Below are 22,327 nucleotides of genomic sequence, written 5' to 3'. Positions count from 1 at the left end.
TCAGAAAATTCATCAATAATAACTCTCACATGTATACAAATATTAATGTGTTTGATGAGAAAACTGCAAATTTCATGCTTGTGTATTTATATTGAATGTATCAATTTAAGTGTTCATACATGAATATTTCTGAACCCTGATTATTTGCATACATAGTTTTAAAACTTCAGTGGGCCTTTTTATCCTCTAATCATGCATATCGTCACCTGAAATGTAAAAAGACGTAACAAAACCTTTCAAAGTTTTACAGGAGAGACAAAAAAACTAAATAAAATCAAAATTATCGTTGTTATAAAAATTACATTTTCTTTCATCTATTATATTCTAACATCAATAAACACGTTTTAATATAAGTGTGCCGCCAGACACTTTATATTGATTTTCGTTTATTTATCAATATGTACTTATATGTTTCCTCCGTTGTCCTGTGGTATTATATAAAATCATGACGTTTATTTACCTCCACGGGCTTTTAAAACAAAATTAAATAATCGAAAACAACTCTGAAAGATAAATTTTTATATAATCTCTCTTAATCGTTCTTTTTAATAGAGAGCGTGAGCAAACAACAAAAGTTTATTGTAAACTAGGTAAAACAGCTGATTATAGATTATCACAAAATCCATGAAGGAGTTTCGAAATATCTTAACAATATTATTGTTATTATTATTATTATTATTGCATAAAAAAAAATTAATTACACCATCCCACGGCTATTGCATCCCCGCTGCGGGACGACCCAAAATATACACGGCCAAAAATTGTGTACATCAGTATCAACAAAAAATATTTCCCTAAAATCAACAAAAAACTCGTTTTTTAGTGAAACTGCTTCTTATTTTGGTTATTTCGTGTTTCTGAGATATTCCAAGTACATTTTCTTGTTTTCACTTTTTTACATTTTTGTAAATTTATATTTTTAAATTTTCATCTAGTACAGCGTTATATATACATTTATTTAAAATATTGTTGTTGCGTTGTTGTAAATAGTATCTATATATGGAGAATTTCTTGTCAAGTGACCCAACTCAAAAAATAGATTTTGACGAAATTTGCACTAAGATTAGTACTATTGGGTAGTAGGTCAGACAAAATTTTTCTCTACCGATTAAGAACTTAGATGAAGGACTTAGAGGGGGTCAAAGTTGGACATGTTGGTCGTACAGGGTTTTTATTTTATTTATTTATTTTTTATTTATTTATTAATATCAATACAAAGAAAGCCTTCATGGCCAATAAAATATGTATTGTAAGATTAATAACTATGTATCAGATTAATTAATTTTATATAAATACAAAATAAGATACAGTAATCATTAGATATATATATATATATAGGTATATATATACTGTCATATTCATAAGAATTTATCAGAGCTTGTAGAACAAATATTGTAGTAAAAATTTATTGTACAAGCCCGTGACAAATAACCATGAACGAGACAGATAACTATACTAGAAAAGTCGATTTGGCTCCCCAGCCATATATGTATGTATTGTCAAAAATTAAATATCAAGAAATAATAATAATAATAATCCTATAACCAAAGGTAGATGTAGGTTAAAAACAATGTCTAATCATGCTACTGATTTTCATTAAAAAAATCTAAGAGTTTCTTCTTATAAGTATGAGAAGAATAAGAAAATTGTTTGAGATGGTTGGGTAGTAAGCTCCAAGTATGATGGATTCTTTTCACAAAAGATCGATCAAACACAGAAAGATGTCCCAGAGGAATAAAAATTTGAATATTTCGTGTTGACTTTATGAATGAAAATTGATTTACAAGTGATATTGGTTTACCGGATTTTATTACCTTGTAGAAATAAAGTAAAATATTTAAATGAGTGTTATTTAAATGAGTGTAAGTTTTCACCAATTGGTCCTACCAAAAATTGTCGAAAGGAGTTCAGAAAGCTATTTCTTCATTCTTTCAAAAAAAAATTTAGTTATTTTTAAAATTTTTTTTTTTTTCAAAATGGGCCTTTTTTTGCTTAAAAGAATGCTTATACAATATCCTTGAAGGGCTTTATAGTCCCATAATGGGATGCGAGTGGAACATCTATCAAAAAAATTATTTTTTAACTCAAGAATAAATTTTTTTTTTCAATATTTGGCACTAGAAACTATTATCTTATATTGGAAACTATTACCCAGCAAAAAATAATTGATGTCATACTTTACAAACGACAACTTAATCACATCTAAAAATGCGATTGCATACTTTTCGCTTTTAAAAACCAAACATATACTTACAAATTAAAACACAGTTAAAAATGAGAAAAGAGATGTAGAAAAGTCACTACAAACAAAATATTCGAAGTACTTCAAATTTTGATGAAATTTACATAAGCGTTTCATTGAAAGAATGTGGTTTATTTTTGACGTACAAATATCGGATTTTTACAGCTTCTAAAGATAAGATTAGATGTAGTTCAAAGTTGTCAAAAATGAACAACATCCCTCCAATGACACGCTAATGTAAAATTCATAGGTTTTTCACCTGAATTTGAAGCACTTCGGGTTACTAGTTGTGATGAAAATTCTACATCTTTTTCCACACTTTTTTTGCTGGGTACAGTTAAAATCTTGAAATTTTGCACGAAGAACTTTAACATCCATGTTAACATTCTGGGTAATAAATTGGCGGACTACCAATGAGGGGAGCGGCACATCCCATATGAATTAAATCAAACTAATAGAACTAAATTCTTCAAATTTTGCACGAAGAACTTAAATATTCATCTGAACATTTTGTAGAAAACAGGGCGGACTATCATCTGGTGGGGTTTGGAGCCCCCATATGAATTAAATAGAAATATATCTGAGAAACTATTAGACATAGAATCTTCAAATTTTACATGAAGAACTTTGACATTAATGTGAACATTTAGAGAATAACGGGCGGACTTTCAATGGGGACTTGGTACTAATAGAACTATATTCTTCAAATTTTGCACAAAGAACTTTATTATTCATCTGAACATTTTGGAGAAAAAAGGGGGCGGACTTTGATCTGGGAGGGGCTTGGAGCCCCTATAAGAATTAAATAGAAAAATTCGTGTATCTGAAAACTATTAGAGCTAGAATCTTCAAATTTTACTTGAAGAACTTTGACTGAAAAATTTCAAAAACATAAAATTAATTAACTTAATTTCTTTATATAGGAAAGAATTTCACATGAAAAGAAATAATTTCGAATATTTGAGAAAGAACTTAATTAAAAAATATACATAGATTTGAACTCAAAGAAGTGGAGAATTATACCTTTGTTTGTTATAGGAAGAAAAATAATGTAAAATAGCAACAGAATTAATAAAAAACATCCAGTTTTTTTTTGTTATATTAACCGAATAATTTTGAATTATACGATTGTTAACCGGCTAACATAAAACCTCAAATAATTATTTGTCAAATAAACCGAATAAGTGAAAAACCGGAATAATTGAATACCCTAGAACTTACCAATATTTGACTTTACATGAAATCTATCGTTTCTTTGATTTTATTTCAAAAATAATAAGTAATTTTGAATTGGATACATGATATACTAGAAAATCAATGGATCTGGACCTAGAAAAAATGTTTAGTGGGGTATAAAACTATATATTATAACCAAGGCAAGGATTTTTATGCACTAAAAAATGAAAAATATGCGCTTATAACATGCACTATAAAATAAGAAAATATGCACTAAAAATGTGGAAAATATGCACCAAAAAAATATTTCCTTGTGAAATACATATATTTATTAACACAAATTTTTTTTATCGTATTTAAGTAAATTTTTATAGATATTTAGAACTTAAGTTTTTGACAACAAATATATAGGTTCTTGATGACAGAGGTACCCAGCAAAAAAAGTGTTGAAAAAGATGTAGAATTTTCATCACAACCCAGCAAAAAAAGTGTGGAAAAAGATGTAGAATTTTCAAAAACCTATGAATTTTACATTAGCGTGTCATTGGAGGGATGTTGTTCATTTTTGACAACTTTGAACTACATCTAATCTTGTCTTTAGAAGCTGTAAAAATCCGATATTTGTATGTCAAAAAGAAACCACATTCTTTCAATGAAACGCTTATGTAAATTTCATTGGTTTTTCATCAAAATTTGAAGTACTTCGAATATGTTGTTTGTAGTGACTTTTCTACAACTCTTTTCTCATTTTTAACTGTTTTTTAATTTGTAAGTATATGTTTGGTTTATAAAAGCGAAAAGTATGCAATCGCATTTTTAGATGTGATTAAGATGTCGTTTGTAAAGTATGACATCAATTATTTTTTGCTGGGAACTAGTAACCCGAAGTGCTTCAAATTCGGGTGTAAAACCTATGAATTTTACATTTGCTTGTCATTGGAGGGATGTTGTTCATTTTTGGCAACTTTGAACTACATCTATTCTTATTTTTAGAAACAGTAAAAATCCGATATTTGGATGTCAAAAATAAAACACATTCTCTTAATGACACGCTTATGTAAATTTCACTACTCTTTCACCAAATCTTGATGTACTTCAAATATGTTATTTGTAATGACTTTTCCACATCTCTTTCCTCACTTTTAACTGGGGTTTCATTTGTAAGGAAATATTTGGTTTATAAAAGTGAAAAATATGTAATCGCATTTTAAGATGTGATTAAGATGTAGTTTGTAAAGTATGACATCAATTATTTTTTGCTGGGTACCGCTTAATGTATTCTAATACCAATTTAAGAGAATTACGATCTCGTGTCAAGTGACCCAACTCAAAAAATCGATTTGAATGAAATTTGCACCAGTACTATAGGATAGTAGGCCAGACACATAGGTCAAGAACTTTAGCGGTCAATTACTGTCGCAGTTAGAGGGGATCAAAGTTGAACATTTTGGTCATACAGGGTTTTTTTCAAATGAGTGAAACTTTTCACCTATTGGTCCCGAAAAAATTTTCCAAAGGAGTTTAGATAGATATTTCTTTACTGTTTACAATTTTTTTTTAATTTAATTTTTTTTTTTAAATTTTATAATTTTAAAAATATGTAATACAAAAAAAAACACAATTTGTTTACGACAAATTAAAAAATATTCTAAATATTCTATAAAAATATTAAAAATATCCAAAATATATGAATTTTAAAGCAAAATATGCAATTTATGCATTTGTAACAAAATATGCAACAACAAACAAATTAAAAGTTATTTTGAGTTACTCACTGCAAACATGCACTTGCCTACAAATCCTTGCCCTGATTATAACAAAATAATCTGGGTTTTTGGTAATTTTTTTCAAATGAGTGTAACTTTTCACTTATTGGTAATTTAAAATATGTCCAAAGGAGTTTAGATAGATATTTCTTTACTGTTTACAATTTTTTTTTAATTTAATTTTTTTTTATAATTTTATAATTTTAAAAATATGTAATACAAAAAAACACAATTTGTTTTCGAAAAATTAAAAAATATGCTAAATATTCTATAAAAATATTCAAAATATATGCATTTTAAAGCAAAATATGCAATTTATGCATTTATAACAAAATATGCAACAACAAACAACTTAAAAGTTATTTTGAGTTACTCACTACAAACATGCATTTGGCTACAAATCCTTGCCCTGATTATAACAAAATAATCTGGGTTTTTGGTCATTTTGTATTGATAAACACTACACATTACGGAAATACCATCTTTGAGGAGTACTGTGTGAATTTTATTTAGAATTGTTTAATATTGATTCTTATTCAATAAAGCTAACATTAAGTACCATCATAGCCACTCTAAGTATGGGGACATCACCGTATACCACTATAGAACTATTACATGCTAAAATCTTTTTTCTACCTCATATTTTGAATATTTTATTTTATGAATAAAATACAGTAGGCGTATTCTGATCTGAATAGTTATTCTTCATTTGGGTTCTAAATATATATCGTCACCTAAATTACAAAAGGGCGTTTCAAAATTTTACAGGAGAGACAAAAAACTAAATAAAATTGAAACTTTTGTTGTTATAAAAATGTCTCTTTCTTCCATGTATTATAACCTAACATCAATAAACATGTTTGAATATAAATGTGATTCCAGACATTGTCTATTGTGTTGCTTTTTAGAACATTCTGACTTGTGGAAATACCATTTTTAACCAAAAAGTCAATTTTCAAATTTTTGGTTGTTACGCCTTTTTGCATTTCAGGTGACGATATAAGTGTATGTATTTGCTTTTGTTGACCCTAGGTGTTGATAACCACCTCTATTTGTAAATATCTAAACACTACAATTCACTTTATATTGGTTCCAAGCAACCTAAGGTCTGTTTAAACATAGAATTTTTCCTACTTCGTATATGTACTTTGGAGAAGGTAAGTTAGGAGCTTAATGGTTTTCCTTGGATACAAGCCGCTCCCCTTTGGTAGTTAAAGATTTTGAAAGACCACTCAGTGCGTTTTTTCTAATAATTCTATGGGTCATTTCATCAATTACTTTATTTAATTTTTTTTAATGATATTGATTAAACATCTCATAATTGTATTTCATTGATTTACACTTGTTCTAAAAATCTAAACTAAATTTTTATATTGGAATATATTTATTTATTTAAAGCATAGATGGGAATTTTTCATTAAGCATTAAAATTTCATCACCATTTATATAATGAAAATGAAATGAAAAATATTTTAAGTACCATTTAATGAAAATTATATTTTTTATTATAACTTTTTTGATGATGGTAATGAATTTGATAATGAATTTTCAAAAACAAATTTAATTAGTATTTATAATTGTCGAAAAATTTATTTGATTAGAATTCAGGAAATTTTTTCGAAGTTTCGAACACAGGTTTGAAAGCTTTTAAAACCAGTTCCCGTAGCCCAAATCGGCTGAAATTTAGCAGTCATAAGTACATCTGATGACAATACAACAATATGTTCAAATATTCGAAATTAAGTTGGAAAATTCGAAATTATTTTCGAAATTTTTTTTATGTTTTTAAATTAATATCTGTGTCACAAAAATTTAAAAAAAAATCGAAAATTCGAAAAATTTTTTCAATTTATTGCTAATGAAATCGTCAATTAATTAGTCGATATAATTAACTACTCCCATGTATGATTTAAAGTTTATAGAATTACAAAATGATTATATTATAATATAGAATTGCTTAATTATTTTTCTTTAAACACTTTTAACGCAAATAACTTCACAATTTCACACAATGAGGATATGTTTTTTTTGCAAATTGCAATTGAAAAATACATGTTCTTTTAACAATAAAACAATAAATTCCAAAAAGTAATTAAAAAATAATTTCAAAAACCCAACGAAATTAACTGGAATTCTAAAAATGCAAAATACTATACTTTATGGACCTGCAAATTCTGATGAAAAATAATAAAATGCAACAACAAATGCACCAAAATTTGTATTTTGGTGCATTTGTTTCCCATTTTATGGTTTTCCCATTCATGGTTTTCCCATTTTACACAATCTCTATTTTTAATTGGAAAACATAAATTTATTTTTACCAAGGACCTAAAATAACTGTTTTAGAAATCAAAAAAATTGCCCTTTTTTATGAAATATACAGTATTGTTCGAAACCTAAGCAACTTTTTTTTGGCATTGTATACAAATATTTTAATTGATTTATTCAAAATTATATAATTGATAATAATAATATTATGTGTCTACATTATAATAACAACAACAAAAGTTTAATTCCATTTCGCTGTGAGTTACAAGAAAATAATAACTGAATTAACTCCATAGATAGCTGTTCGAAATTTAAGCAACTTTTTGATCTTCTTATGAAAATCTTTGGTCCCTTTGAGTTCCAAACACCTTTATGGAATAGATTAGTTACTAGTGTAGTTCGTAATGAATCCCAATCGGATTTTAAGCCATTCGCCAGCTGTAATGTTTTCTAAAACTCTATCTCTACTCTATCCAACTCTATCTACTCTTTTGCGGATGACAGCAGTATCTGCCATTCTTATTCATTCAATCATAGGCCAAGCCCTCTAGAGATTGGGGCAAAGAGGCGCAATATGAATGAATCGCTCAATCACGACTTGATAAAATTCTCTGAATGGGGTCGTGTTAACAGAGTCGATTTTAACGCCCGTAAGACTCAATGTTGTTTTTTAACACATAAACGCTTGGCAGATATTGTTGATCCATCTATATATATGGATGGTGTAAATATTAAGGATCAGAAACTCTTGATGTTCTGGGCATGAAAATTCAGTGCGATGTCCGCTGGACTAAACACATTTTTCGAGTGTCGAAAGAAGCATTCAAGTGTCTCGGTTTTTTGAAACGGTGTAAGACATACTCCATCTGATCTTCTTACTATTTACACCACTTTTATCCGACCGAAAATGGAATACAACTCTCATGTATGGGCCGAAGCTTCGAAGTCTATTTTGGAGCTACTCGACCGCGTTCAGGAGAGGGAGAAGGTACTTATCGGTGACAGTAGGGTATCCAACTCTATTGATTCGCTAGAGCACCGTCGCAACGTGGGGTGTATTTCACTGTTCTATCGATACTACAATGTAATGTGTTCCTTTGAAATTAGGGAACTTGTTTCGATACCCGTATATTCTTGCGTAACACACGTCTTTCTTCAAGAACACACCCATTTGTGGTAGATTGGCCAGTGGACCGCACAACACATTACAGGGAAAATTCATTCTTCAGCCGCACTGTTCGTATGTGGAATAAACTTCCTGCAGAGGTATTCCCTGCCACTTTGGATATAAGAAGACCCAAAAAGTATACACATTCTTTGTCTATAGTAGACACAAATTTGGACCAAAATTAACACAAGAAATCCTAAAAGCACCTCCTCTGAAAACCAATTTGATGCCAATACTAATATTAATACATTACAATCAGCTATTTGATGAGATTCATTTTTAAAATAGAATCGATTTGAATCTAAAAAAATAATACAAAAATTGTGTAATATTCAATTTCTGCGGCTTTTCATACAAATTATCATATTTTTTAAATTGATTCTCTTAAATGGAAAGTATTTTATTGTCTGCGTGGTATTTTGCAATAATAAACCATTCCTCGATTGAAATTAATCATACCTTTTCAAATCTATTGATTTCAAATCGTTCGAATTCCATCACATACCGGAATATAAAATAAATTATTAAATGATATCTAGAAGGTTTTGCATTACAACGCAGCAAAAAAAGAACTTCCAAAGAAGCGAAAAAGAAGTAGAATTTACTCCATGGAAGTACTGAAAAACAGCTGAAGTAGTGATGATTTTAACACAGGCTTGTCATAGGAGGGATGTCCCTTTTATTTGATTCCAAATTCACTACTTCTGAAGTCATTCTCAAGAAGTAATTTTTATGAACTTTTTTTTGATAGTTATTCGGAAGTGAAATTGTATTATTATAGAATACAACTAATTTGCCTTAAATAATTAATGATAGTAATAGATACATTTAATAAAACTGAAGCCCAAAAGTAAATTTTTTATCTCCCAAGAATGTAAGAACAAAAAAATAACTTCAGCTTTGAAAAAATATAATTATTTTCCAATCTTCGGAAGTCTTTAAACATCACTTCCTCAGAAGGTTAAAAAATTCAATTAGTGCTACTTTTAAAGTGGTGATAAATGGTATTCTTTGGAAGTACTTCGTTTTATTTTTGCTGGGATGCTTTCTACAAATCTGAGTGATAACAGTAAAGGTAAATTAAATTGTTCTGTATGTAGATAACATATTCCAAAGAAAACGTTCGTTTATGATCTAAACTGATATTCGAAGGATTCAACGTTATATTTATTATAACCTACACCACTACAGTGGGGAGGGTATTATACGTTTGTGCTGATGTTTGTAACGCATAAAAATATTTGTATATTAAAGTATACCGATCGAATCAGAATCGCTTTCTGAGTCGTCGTTTGACCCTAGCCCCCATTAAAAAATATCTTAAACGTCCAAAAATTTACTTATAACCATTAGTATCGCGATGACATTCAGCATAACTAACCTTTATATAAAATTACATGCCTCTTCCCAATTGTTTGAGGATCAGCCCATATTTGACCCTAGCTCCCATTAAGTACATTGAACAGCACAACTTACTTTATTGCGATTTTCAGCATGATAATGAACCAAAAGTTGATCTAAGAGTAGTTATCGTATAATGGGACCCAAATTCTTTGATTGCCCATCAAAATCTCCTGACTCAAGCCCCTTAGAGATGCTGTTCGGCATTCTGAAGCGCTGGGTCGAAACTCGCAGTTTTAGAAAACATTACAGCTGTCGAATGGCTTAAAATCCGATTGGGATTCATTACGAACTACACTAGTAACTAATCTATTCCATAAAGGTGTTTGGAACTCAAAGGGACCAAAGATTTTCATAAGAAGATCAAAAAGTTGCTTAAGTTTCGAACAGCTATTTATGGAGTTAATTCAGTTATTATTTTCTTGTAACTCACATCGAAATGGAATTAAAATTTTGTTGTTGTTATTATAATGTAGACACATAATATTATTATTATCAATTATATAATTTTGAATAAATCAATTAAAATAGAAAAAATGGAACTCAAAGGGACCAAAGATTTTCATAAGAAGATCAAAAAGTTGCTTATGTTTCGAACAGCTATTTATGGAGTTAATTCAGTTATTATTTTCTTGTAACTCACATCGAAATGGAATTAAAATTTTGTTGTTGTTATTATAATGTAAACACATAATATTATTATTATCAATTATATAATTTTGAATAAATCAATTAAAATAGAAAATATAGCACTTTGTATACAATGCCAAAAAAAAAATTGCTTTGGTTTCGAACAATACTGTAATTAAAAGTTACACAATAACGGTTTTAGACAACATAAAAAAATAAATGTTGCTCGTGACTGTTATTATTCAATTTAAATTTTTTCTATTGTTTTTTTTTCCTTGTCAATAAAAATTTTCTAACAGCAAATGTTATTTTTTTATTATTTAAAACTATTTTAATTGATATAGAAAGAATGGCCAATAAAGGACTTAATCTTATAAGAATGAGTAGATAAATGTTGGTTCCTTTAAAGCATTGGGGCTAGGATCAAATAATGATCTAGTTCCAAATTTAGTAAAAAGATTTTGGTTCCAACTTATAAAACTTCATTATGTCGAATTTTATCGCTATACTGGTATTTTTTGTTGGAGAATGAGAATGAACTTCCTATATAATATACTTGTTTTGTTTACTTTGAATTTAATCAATTTAGTTTGTAAATTTTAATTAGAAAATTTATTGATAGAAAAATAAATTTTTCATTCCTTGTTTTTTCGTAAACCAAATATCACCTATTAACAGGTTATGGGCCCTTCCGCTATATAAGGGTAGTTAATTTCGCGTGTGTAATAATAAATAAAAATAATTTAAGAATGTCCAATAACAATCAAATTGAAAAGCTTCGCGGAAGTGAAAATTATGAAGATTGGAAATTTACAGTTGAGGCTTATTTCCAAATGAAAGGTCTTTGGAAAGCAGTTCTTGGAACTGAAACAAATCAAGATAAGCAAACACAAGCGAAGGCGGAATTAATTCTGTTGGTGGATAAAACTATTTATCCACACATTCGTAATTGTAATAGTGCGAATGAAATATGGGGTACACTCTCAACAATTCTTGAAGACAGCGGACTAGTAAGAAGAGTTGGATTAATACAAAAGTTTTGTTCAACAAAATTACAAAATTGTGCAAATGTTAAAGAATATGTTAATGAAATTCTAACAACAGCACACAAACTAAGAGGAGCTGGTCTCAGTGTCGATGAAGAATGGGTAGGTTCAATGCTACTAGCGGGGTTACCAGAAGAATATAATCCAATGATAATGGGTATTCAAAGTTCCGGAATAAAAATAACTGGAGACGCCATCAAACTAAAATTGTTGCAAGATGTTAAGAAGGAATCAACAGAAGTTGCGTTAGCTGGTCAGAAGAAATTCGTCAAAAATAAAGGACCAAAATGTTACAATTGCAACCAGTATGGACACATTGCAACAAAATGTCCTAAGAAATCGAAGCCAAAATACAACAAAAATTCAAATGCCATGATTGGATGCTTTTCTGTGCAAGAGTTAAACAAAAGTGAATGGTTTTTTGATTCTGGTGCGACAGCACATATGTGTTCTAATTTAAAATTCTTTAACAACCAATTTCAAGAAAAGAATGCTGAAGTTACAATTGCTAATAAAGAATCAATGCAAGTAAAGGGTTGCGGTCAAGTTGATATGATTGCTAAGGTTGGAAAATTTAAAGAAGAAAATGTGATGTTTCGTGATGTGCTTTATATTCCCAACTTATATGTCAATTTGTTATCAGTTTCGAAAATTGTGGAATCTGGTTATGAAGTCGCATTCAATAAAAAAGGGTGCAAGGTATTGAACAACTTCGGTAAGGTTATTGCAACAGGTGACCTGGTGAATGGTATGTTTAAATTAAACATTGCAAGTAACAGTGTGCTTATTTCTGAAGTGAAAAATGAAGAATACAACTTGTGGCATAAACGTATTGGCCATGCAAATGATGAAATCTTAAAAAGTATGAAGTCTGGTGCAGTCAATGGTGTCAATTGTGAAATTAACAAGCAAAACTGCATTACTTGTATAAAAGGTAAGCTATCAAGATCTCCATTTAAGGATCCTGGAACGAGAGCAACAGAGTTATTAAGCCTAATACACTCAGACCTTTGTGGACCTATGGAAGTACCGTCAATTAATGGTTCAAGATATATGCTAATATTCGTTGATGATTTTAGCAGGAAAGTAACGGCCTATTTTATAAAAACCAAAGATGAAGTAACAGATAAATTTATGGAGTTTAAAAACTTGGTTGAAAATCAAACTGGAAGAAGAATAAAAGCATTAAGAACTGATAATGGAACTGAATACTGCAATGGGAGAATGAAGAAAATTTTTATTCAATACGGAATTGAGCATCAAAAGACAGTGCCTTATACGCCACAACAAAACGGCATGTCAGAGAGAATGAACCGTACTATTATTGAAAAAACAAGATGCCTTTTAATTGAATCCCGTCTACCAAAGAAGTTCTGGGCTGAAGCTGCAAATACGGCTGTATATTTAATAAACCGCACTCCATGTAAAACTTTAAATAGTGTTTCTCCTGAAGAAATATGGTCTGGTAAGAAACCAAACTTGAAATATCTTAAAGTTTTTGGATGCAAAGCTGTGATACATATAGCAAAAGAAAAGAGAAGAAAACTTGATGCTAAAGCAAAAGAATCAATTTTCGTTGGCTATTGTACACACTCCAAAACCTATCGGTTCTATGACGTTAAATCAAAGAAGGTCGAGTTAAGTAGAGATGCCAAGTTTTTAGAAAACGAATTCTATAATGAAATGCCTAGTGATGATTCTAAGTTCTATATTATACCGGGATGTGATTCAGTGGGGGATGTGGATGATCCAGAAGATATATGTTCTGATGATAGAAATCCAACAGATAATGTTGATGAATGCTCCGATGAAATAAATCCTACAGATACTATTGATATACGTTCAGATGCGACAATTACATATTCAGAAATGCCAAGTATTGGAGAAGAAAGTAATTCTGATGAAGATCAATATTTTTCTGATACTGATGAGACATCGCCTAGAAACAATGATAATCAAAGTAACGACTGGGTACCTGGACCATCTGTGAGAGGAATCACATCACCTGAAACTGTAAGAAAGTCATCTAGAACGCCAAAACCAGTTCAAAGGTATGGGTATGAATGCAATGTTGTTCAAGTGGATGAAGAACCCAAAACAGTGAAGCAAGCATTAGAAAGTTCTAACAAAAATGAATGGCAACGGGCTATGGATGAAGAACTAAACGCTTTAATTGAAAATGGAACATGGGAACTTGTAAAACTACCAAAAGGAAAGAAACCTATTGATAGCAAATGGTGTTTCAAAATAAAGAGGAACTCTAAAGGTGATATAGAGCGATATAAAGCGAGGTTGGTCATAAAAGGCTATTCCCAATGCTACGGAATTGACTATGAAGAAACATTCTCTCCTGTAGTTCGATATTCCTCAATTCGACTACTCCTAAGTTTGGCCGTTCAGCACGACTTGGATATAGACCAAATGGATGTGGTGACAGCTTTCCTCCAAAGTGAACTAAATGAGGAAATATATATGAAGATCCCTGAAGGTTTCACTGAAAAGAAAGACATGGTATGTAAACTTAAAAAATCTTTGTATGGTCTTAAACAAGCTAGTAGATTGTGGAATCAAAAGCTGGATCAAACATTGAAGAAAATTGGATTAACTCAATCAAAAACGGAACCTTGTGTATATTACAAGTTAGCCAAGGATGAAATAACTTATGTAGCAATTTACGTTGACGACATTTTGATATTTACAAATAATTCAAAAAATAAATTGAATATAAAGAAACGTCTTACAGAAAATTTTAAAATGAAAGACATTGGTGAAGCGAACTACATCTTGGGGATGAAAATTACAAGAGATAGAAAGAATGGAAAACTATGGCTTGATCAGGAACAATATATTAACAATATTTTGAAGAAATTTAAGATGGATGACTGCAAGCCAATTTCAACTCCATTGGATATTAACCAGAAAATTTCAAAAGATATGTGCCCACAAACAAAGGAAGAGAGTGATGACATGAAAACCATACCGTACCAAGAAGCAATAGGAAGTATTATGTATGCAGCTCAAGTAAGCCGTCCTGATGTATCGTTTGCAGTGGGGGCTTTAGCTAGATATAACAATAATCCTGGAAAGGCACACTGGCAAGCAGTAAAGCGCATAATGAGATACCTCAAAGGGACAATAAATTACAAGTTGCAGTTCTCAAAAGATAAAAATGCACACATTGAAGGATTCTCAGATGCGGATTGGGCTGGCGACTTAGATGATAGAAAATCAACTTCTGGTTACGTTTTCAAATTTCAAGGAGGTTGCATTTCGTGGAACTCCAAGAAGCAACAAACAACAGCTTTATCAACAACAGAAGCTGAATATATGGCTTTGGCAGCAGCTGGGCAAGAGGCGTTGTGGCTACGATCTCTGTTCAATGAACTTGGACGATCATCGTCTATTGTGATAAAGTGCGATAATAAAAGCGCTATAAATTTGTCGCATAACAGTACTTATCATGCTCGCTCTAAGCACATTGACATACGACATCATTTTATAAGAAATCTCGTAAATGACAAAAAGGTTGTTATTGAATATCTGAATACCGAGGATATGGCAGCTGATGTCTTAACGAAATCCCTAACAAGTTTAAAGCATTTACATTGTTGTGATATTATGAATCTTGGCGTTCATCCTAGTGGGGGTGTTGGAGAATGAGAATGAACTTCCTATATAATATACTTGTTTTGTTTACTTTGAATTTAATCAATTTAGTTTGTAAATTTTAATTAGAAAATTTATTGATAGAAAAATAAATTTTTCATTCCTTGTTTTTTCGTAAACCAAATATCACCTATTAACATTTTTAAGCGATGTGCAATAAAAAAGTTTCTAAGAACGTAAAGTAAAACATACAAGTACTGTTATGACCTAACTGACTTACTTATTTCATATCAATAAGTAATATAAAAAGGCGAATAAAATATTTATTGAAATATAATAGGTATGTATAAGAAATATTTTTTTCGTTGTCTATAACTGTTATGAAACAATGAAAAAATATAAATTGAAATCAAATTGTTGTGGAGAAAAAAAAAAAGAAAGTTGAACTGTAATTAATTCTTTAGTTTTTTTTCTATATTTATGAAAAAAAAAATATGAAAATAACCTTAGAGTACTAGGTAGATGATTCCAAATACTTGCCGTATTCAAATTTTAAATGAGCGTTCAAAAACGGAAAGATATATTCTTGGTATCTCGATCTGTATACTACGGGTGGAGTGATAAAAATTAAACTCTTCAAGAAGAAAAATAGGCTGTCCTAATTTAATATAAAAATATAGTTATTCTAGCTACCCAGTGTGCTTTGCTACACTAAAAATCATATTCCAATTTTTTCTAGTTGTTATATATTCCCAGATATAGGATTTTTAATATTTAATTTATATGGAAGGTGCCACGTCCAGTATTTCTAGTCGACTTATTCTTAAACCAAATGTTCATATTGATGCTAAAGCTACTTGTATAACAGTTCAGGTCTTCTACCTGTTGTAGTTCACATAGGTGTCAAGTTGTTCTTGCAAAATTTGATGATTCTATCTCTAATAGTTTCCCAGATATACGAAATTTTTTATTTTATTCCTATGGGGGGTGTCACGCCCCCTAATGCTTATCCGCCAATTTATTACACGAATGTTCACACGGATGTCTAAGTTGATCTTGCTAGATTTGAGGATTCTATCTCTAATAGATTCTCAGATATACGAATTTTTGTACTTAATTCACATGGGGGTATATTGCCCCCTTACTAATAGTCCACCCATTTTTGTCTAAAATATTCATATTATAACTAAAGTGGCTCTCATAAAATTTGAGGACTCTAACTTATACATATGTATATTATCTCAGAAATACGAATTCAATAATTTCGCCCATTTTGCCCACAATTGTTCATATCTATGTCAAAATTGTCCATACACAATTTGAGGACTATAGCTGTAGCAGTTTCTGAAATAGACTACTTTAATTATTTACTTTGTTTGTGAGCCTATAGTTCCTTCCAGGCATACACAAAGATACTGTGAAAAACAAACAAACAAACCCACAAATAAACAAACATTCATTTTTATATATATGTACATATAGATTTTCAGACAATGGATCATTATCTTGTGTACATGATCATGATCCGTTACATTAAATATGTAAAGAACAATTTTTTAAATATTCTCTCAAAGTAGTCCAAATTAACAGATAAAGTCTCTGAATAAACTTCCAAACAATAATTTACATTATACCCCATTTACACATACACGAAATCTAGTAGATTTCATTTAAAATCTTTTTGCAAATCTAGACCGCATTCGTAATTCAGCTCTGGGTGGAGGAAGACCGTCGTTCGTCGTTGCCATTATCGCTTAAGGGTAATCAGGCCGTCCTTTTTGCTCTGCCTTCGAGAGTTTTACGTTTCAATCCGCATTGGCCAATGTGTGACGTCAGATAACTGTACCGAGTTAAAGTTTTTTCTTGAGGTGCATATTGATCATGTGCAATCGTGTTAACTTAACCTAAGTTTATAATTTTGATATCATGATATTGGAACATATGAGCTAGTTTTTTCTAGCTAAAATTGGTGATGGCGTTGTATAATTTTTAATTACAGGCCAAATAAATCTTAGTTTTAGAAACTAAGGGCCAATCTTTAGGTGAAAAATTAGCGATTAAAATAAAATTAATCCTCGAAAGATGTTTTTGAGTACTCAATTAGTTAATTTTGTTTACAAGTTTAAGCGCCCAATGGAGGTGGTTTAATCTTAAGCACGAAATACAAAAGTGTAAACAGCTGATGCAAAAAAATTAATAAAATTTTTATAAATATAAACATTAAAATGTTCTATTTATTGATTAGTATAAATTATGGACACTTCAAAATACATTTTTTTGTTTTTAATTTAAGTTTTCATTAATTTTTATATTAAATTTACAATTGTCTTCTTCTTTTTTATAAAATATGCATTGTTTTTGTTGTTTTGTATGGCAACACTGCGAAGTTTAATCTTGTACTCAAAAACATCAAAGGGGATTAACATAAGATTAAATTTATTTTTAGATTAACTAATCTGATTATTAATTGGAATTTGATTACCATCTCAAAAACCCGCTCTAAGTAACTTAAAAAACAAACAAACAAAATCTAGACCGTTTACACTTACTCTTCTTGACATTTAGGAAGAAGAGGGAAAAAATATATATTTAAATATAACATTACCTTTTATTTTAGATTACCTTTTCATTCATGTTTTTCAATTTATAAAAATTTTGTCGACATTAAAATTTTTTTGTTTGTTTCCTTTTTCTCTATTATATAGGGAAAAACAGAGTTGCATCACTAAAAACTATTAGTTTTGAGTAGATTTTAATGAAATCTAGTTACGAAGTAGATATTTTTTTTGTATGGGAAATCTAGTTAAAACCAACTAGATTTGGCTCGAAATCTCATAAGTACTAGATTTCGTGTATGTGTAAATGGGGTATTAGACAATAGCAAAGTATAAGTCAAACGAACTCTTATATATCTAGGTGTATAAGCTTAAGACATACAATTTTCATACAATCTTATTTAGACCAAACTTTTAAAAACCGTGTATGCCAATAAATTCTACGATCCATAATTAAGTTACGTATATCAGCGTTTTTCTGTGTCGTTTTCACATACTTATACATAATGTAATATGCTTTATTATTCTTCGATAAATTTAAAAAATAAATCTAAATATTAGCTAAGTAGGATGAGCTGGACAGTTGAGTATCTGGTGGGTTCACATGCTGGGCATATATTGGGGACCGCACGGTCTATGCGGAACCTGTATGCGATGAGCCTGTTGCTTCATCCAGTGCCAGTGCAACTATTGTTTTCCACGGCAGATTATTTTCTATTTTTGGTTAAGAGGGTGGCCGACCTCCAAGAATGACATGCGTGCGGTAACCTGAAACCGCGGTATTAATGGTGTCTCTATGAATGTCGTTTAAAGCTCATGTATACAAATAACGATCCAAGGAAGCCCGCACATATCTTCTTATGCTCTCCTCATATACACGAAGGACCTTCCTGACATGCCTCGGGGAAGCATTCAACTACGTGATGTTAAAGTTGTTATGACTTGACATCCCATGATGCATGACATTATGTTTCTTGAATGGGTGGACCTTTGTTTCCTCGTAAAGGTCTTGCTCCGAGCGAAGGAGAAGCATAATTGACCACTGACCGGCCAATTGTTTTATAGGCCAACAAGGTTTCTTTGTACATTGCCCAAGAGCTGTCAGATAGCGCTTTGAAGTTCTTGTTTCTACTTCGCAATATGTGCGTAATTGCAGTGGCATGAGGTGAGGAGGTAAACAGCCAAGGTAACGCCCAAAATCTTTGGGTGGTTCACAGTCGGTATTTGGGTTCCATCGACTACGACGCCTAAATTCATGTTTCCTCCTTTGTCCAGGTGGTGAAGAGTGTTGCTGAAGACTTCGCTGGTGATAGTTTCAGGTTACGTCCTAGTTAATTATTGTGACTTAGATTGGGTTTTTCTGATGAATATAATCTACATATTTTTTTTTTTAAATCTAGCTTAAGATGTTTTAGATATTCTCAATTACTTAAACACTAAATTTAATAAAAACTATATTTTTTTTGAACTTTAAATTATAGCAATACTAAGACGGCATATAGTAGTCCATGGCAGTGGACCACTGTCACAGCAACAGGAGAATGACACACAAGGGCTCCAAAAGAGCCCGATATAAATTCAAAGGATTCTATGGAATTTCGGTACAATAACGTCAATCCTGCAGCTAAATCGAATAAAGCGATAAATACCCCTTGTTACGCCAATAACACAACAAATGCTGTAAGTAATAGCAACAACTGCGCAAACCCAGTATCCAAATATAATAGTGGGCGACAAGATCATCGAACGTTTCAGCAAAGTTCTACCCCATATAATCTCCCAGAAAGTGTTGTTCAACCTAAAATATCAACACCGATGAGGCGAGATTCACAATCATCCTATGGTTATAAAGATTATGTCGATACCAGATCTAATCTTGATTATGCTAGTGTTTGGCAACAAAAACAACAGCACCAGCAGCATCAACAGCAGTATAATCAACAGCTCCCTTGGACGTCAATTGGCGGTAATCGCAGCTACCCAGATAATGTCTCTCAAGTAACATGTTCTAATCGAACACAAACTTTTCCAAATTCTCGTCCATTTTATATGCAATTTAATCCATACATTACCCAAAGAGCCCTTATTGCGTCTCACAATCAACAGCAGCATTCTGTAGAAATGAACGACCCTCAAACAAACCTACGATTTGGCGATTATGACTATACTTTGCGTTAAACAAAATGTATAATATGCTATTTACAGAATATACGCTTTAATAACGTAATGTATGACATACATATTTTGTACAAAAAAGGAAATAACAAAAACAGTGAAGTTAGTATTTGTACTGATCCGTTAAAAATCTACTTATTTTGATTGTACAGTGTGTACATGAATAATTTTTGTTATTTGAGATGTATACATTCTCATTAACAGAAATTTAAAAATGATAAAACCTATATGAATTTAATTAGTTAATTTGTTATGAGTATGTAGTTTGTTACGCACTAAAATTGTTAATCTGTCTATATTTCTCTCTTTTTTTAATGTTATGTTTTTATTTTTTAAGATATGATTTATACTAAAACTAATGAAAACATATATATACATACATACATAGATACATATGTACATTTAATAACTTATTATTTTTTAATGTCTTTTTTTTTAATAAAAGCAAAACAATGGTGATTTTTAACAACATTTCATTCCACAAAATGCAATATGAATTTTTAAAAACCCATCTCATTACTGACTTATTAAATTGTCAAATTATTGTTTAACTAAACTCAAATAAAAGTAATAGGTATATATAGTTAAATAAAAATATCTGTTTTCAAGTAACTAATTTAATGTGTATGCCTATACACGCTGGTTTGAAGATTGCTACTGGCACACACAAAATCAAATATCCGTTTATTTACTTATGAATGTATATATTTTTGCTTTTATAACCTATTATAGGAGAAAGTTTAAACATTAGTTAATACACGGATTTTTGCTTTTGAAATCAGACTAAAGCTTTAAGCACACACTACAGGTAGGTAACTTTGACTTTCATAATTTAAAAGGTCCTTTACAGGATAACACTTTTCGTATGGAAAATTAAATGAAATTCCATCCGTATTTCGAAAAAGAGAACAAAAGTCGTATGATTTACTATATATTGTTAAGAGATTGTATATTCATTTAAACTAAACGATTTTTAACGGCCAGTTTCAAGATTCATTATGATTATAAACATCTGTTTTCGGAAGTTTTTAAATGAGCGTTAGGTTTAAGTTTATTTGAGACTTGATATAATTAAATATTTGTAGTGATACATATTAACATGAAAATTCAATTCAACGACTTAAAATTAAATTGCTTTCCCAGCGGTATATGAAACAAAGTACTTAGGTAATATTCAATGACATCAATATGACGTTCTAAGCGAGCAACCTAAGTTCTTAGAGTGCAATGTATGCGTAATTCAAAATATCATGCACTCTAATTATAACACAGATTACGATTTAAGCAGAGAGTTAGCTGGCATTTTAATGTTGTTATGTCCTTAAATAAAAATATACGCAATATTTTATTGAATGAGATTATGCAAACGTTTTATTTCAAGGTTTGTTCTACAATAATACTTTTCTAGAATAATTAAAATGGCGGTATATAAGAAACAAGTTACCAGAGAGTTTAATAATTTGACCAAGCAAAGGGTGATGCCAGATTAATATCTAACATTTCCTCCCACGCATGTCGACGATTATGGCGACATGCGTGGGAGGATTCCGTTTTGGAATCCTGGATGACCTACGGGGCTGCGGTATCTCCCCTGAATCAGCACTTACGGGTTCTTTTGAATTTCCAAAAGAATCTAAGTCACGTTCGTCTGCATTCTCATCATTATCTCCCTGTGGACCAAACCCAAGGAAATACGATTGTGGCGCCGAATAGTCATCCATAGTTGTGTTCGGAGTATTTGTGAGATCTCCTTGGGGTGTTGAGAAGCTTGTTGAGTCAGTGAACGAGTTATCGGCAGATTCATGTGGCAACGAATGCCCCTTATCCCCGTTGAATTGAGATCTTCTTCTACGCTGCACGGTTTCAGCACTAAGTTTAGTTTCGTTCGCCATATTCATATCCACTTTGCCTCTAATTTGGTCGATGTGTCGCTTCATACGTTTTCCCTTATATAGAATTTCATAGTGCAAATCCCCCAAACGATTTAAAACCAAACCTGGTAGCCACTTTGGGTCGTGCGTACCATAGGACCGGAAATATACATTTTGCATTGGGGCAACGGTTCGAAATGAGGGCTCCAACTTCATGTATTGCTTGTCACCTATTTCTGAAGACAGTTCACCCGGTAATAGTAAATTCAAATGAGTACGTAATACACGTCCCATGAATAGAAGAGATGGGGGTTTACCAGTTGTCGCATGGGGGGCGATTCTATAATAGCGGAGGAATATATTGAGGTGTTTTTGTAGATCATTCTTACTCGCCCCGGCTGATTTTAAAGCATTCTTCACTGT

General features: G+C 30.9%; 1 protein-coding gene across 2 annotated transcripts in view; it reads left to right on the top strand.

Annotated features, from left to right (window-relative positions):
* Window positions 1-20,085, top strand: part of LOC119609676 — a 35,838-nt gene extending 15,753 nt beyond the window's left edge. For both annotated transcript variants that reach the window (XM_037964558.1, XM_037964551.1), the window contains one exon: window positions 19,340-20,085. In XM_037964558.1, the coding sequence (XP_037820486.1) occupies window positions 19,340-19,403 (64 nt within the window). In that variant the 3' untranslated portion in view covers window positions 19,404-20,085. The remainder of the gene's footprint in view (window positions 1-19,339) is intronic.
* The last annotated feature ends 2,242 nt before the right edge of the window (window positions 20,086-22,327 follow it).

This window comes from Lucilia sericata, unplaced genomic scaffold (genome assembly GCF_015586225.1).
Source record: "Lucilia sericata isolate MDLA Ls3-8-SP2 unplaced genomic scaffold, ASM1558622v1 Contig000024F_arrow, whole genome shotgun sequence".
Classification (NCBI taxonomy): domain Eukaryota; kingdom Metazoa; phylum Arthropoda; class Insecta; order Diptera; family Calliphoridae; genus Lucilia; species Lucilia sericata.
This window is presented reverse-complemented; position numbering and strand designations above follow the sequence as displayed.